The following is a 1,958-nucleotide window of genomic DNA, read 5'->3' as shown; positions in this document are numbered from 1 at the left end:
ATGGTTATATAAATTTTAAATTTTAAATTTATTTATTGAATTTTAATAATTATAGAAACAGATAAAAATAAAACGAATACCCACATAAATAAATTAAAATTTAATTTTTTACTACTTACGAATAAAAGTAAAATAGATTCAATACAAATTATTGTAAGACAGAATAGAATTGAATAGAACAAAAATCTGTCCCATTGCCCTCTACCCGTTTTAGCTAAATACAAATTTGTAAATTTGTATTATTATGTTTTTGCATTTGAAAATTTAATGCACGTGAACCATGCTGGTAGCATAGTGAGTCTTCACTGCTTATCTATCATGCATAAATACACATAAATACAAAATATATACGAAATATGTAAATACAAAAATTTTAAATTTTTATAAAATATAGAAATACTTTATATTTTTAAATAAATTATAATAATATTTTAATATTTTATAATAAAATATAAATTAATTTGATGATTATTTTTAATATTTTTAATTATAAAAAATATTTAAAATAATTTTAATAAATAATAATATATATTATTTTTAAATTTATTTTAATAATATATAATAAAAATAATATTAGATATATTAACACGTGATAGTATTTAAATGTATTTAAATATGTTTTAAAATAAAATTTATTTTTTATTAAAATACAATTAAATAAAAAAATAATGTATATGAAACAAATATTAATAAATATTGTATTCCACATGTAGACATAACAACCGAGCGAAATATCTGTATTTTGTAGGTACTTGCTTTTAGCCACAAACCATTATACCGTCTAACTCCATGAATTTCCCAATTATAGTTTTCTTTTTTAAAATAAAAAAAAGTTGGATGCAGTTGAAGTGGAAGTGATAATAGATATAATGGCAACCTGGATGCTGCTTTGTGAAAGTGTCCCAAATACTCGCTCCTCTGCCATCAATATCGGCAGCTCCCTCCACCTGTGTTATAATAATTAACAAACAATGCCAATGACACAAGAATCAAGCTTATTGTGGGTGTTTTGTTCTCCCCCCAAAGAACACTATTGCAATAAATTAAATTTGTTAATCGCTTAGTTCTTTTCATTTATATATATAATTTAGTTAAGAAAATAAATGAGTCTCAACATCCAAAAGATAGAATAATGAAGTACATAAAAGTATTCAATATCTAACCAACTAAAGAAGAGTAGACTCGCAGTATATTGTCATGATAGGAGAAAGTCTGTAAGTAATTATATCTCTAACATATAATATGTACAATGTACGACATCTTAAGTCCAAATTTTTAATGTCATCACTATAAAGGAAAAAACAAAAAAGCAAAATAATTGAAATAATGCATTATTATTGCTGTGGGTTAGATGATGAGAACCTGGTACGCAGAAGTACCAACACCAAATAGAAAATCAGGAGGAAAAAGACTTCTATTGAATGTTGAAGTATAGTGGGTCGGATGAATACTTGGGGTTGGAGACGAAGATGGTGTGCCACCAGCCACAAGGGTTAGGAGGCAGAGGAGGAGGGTAGGGACTATAACTTCCATTATTGGTTTTGGTAATGCACAATAAACTGTGCCCATTATTGCTGTCTATTTAAAGGCAAAACACACTGAACTGGTTGCATGATTGATGCAGGAGATATTATAGCATCAAAAATTCACATAGCTGGAAAAAAAAATAATTTTGAAAGATAAGCGAGTTTGGCAAAAATAAAAAATTATATTTTTTGTAAGTGACTAATAATTTTTACAACAATAATATTAAGTGTGTACCAAAATCAGTCATCTATATATAAATATTTGGTGACTAAGTTTACTATATAAATATTATTTTATTTTTAAAAATAGTATATGATTTTGTATTTTGTAAAAGATTTGTGCATTCAATTCAAATTTTCATAAAAATATTTGAATAACTACAAATATTTAAAAAGTAAATAAAAAAATCATAACAAAGTTAAATCTCTTAC

General features: G+C 24.8%; 1 protein-coding gene across 1 annotated transcript in view; it reads right to left on the bottom strand.

Moving 5' to 3' along the window:
- LOC107458920 (vicianin hydrolase) overlaps window positions 1-1,598 on the bottom strand; it is a gene marked incomplete at its 5' end in the record, with an annotated part of 11,804 nt that extends 10,206 nt beyond the window's left edge. The window contains 2 exon segments of the mRNA XM_016077135.2: window positions 878-947; window positions 1,363-1,598. Coding sequence (XP_015932621.1) covers window positions 878-947; window positions 1,363-1,569 — 277 coding nt within the window.
- Window positions 1,599-1,958: the final 360 nt, after the last annotated feature.

This window comes from Arachis duranensis, chromosome 7 (genome assembly GCF_000817695.3).
Source record: "Arachis duranensis cultivar V14167 chromosome 7, aradu.V14167.gnm2.J7QH, whole genome shotgun sequence".
NCBI classification, from domain to species: domain Eukaryota; kingdom Viridiplantae; phylum Streptophyta; class Magnoliopsida; order Fabales; family Fabaceae; genus Arachis; species Arachis duranensis.
Note: the sequence above shows the minus strand (reverse complement) of the source record. Positions and strands in the feature narration are given on the sequence as shown.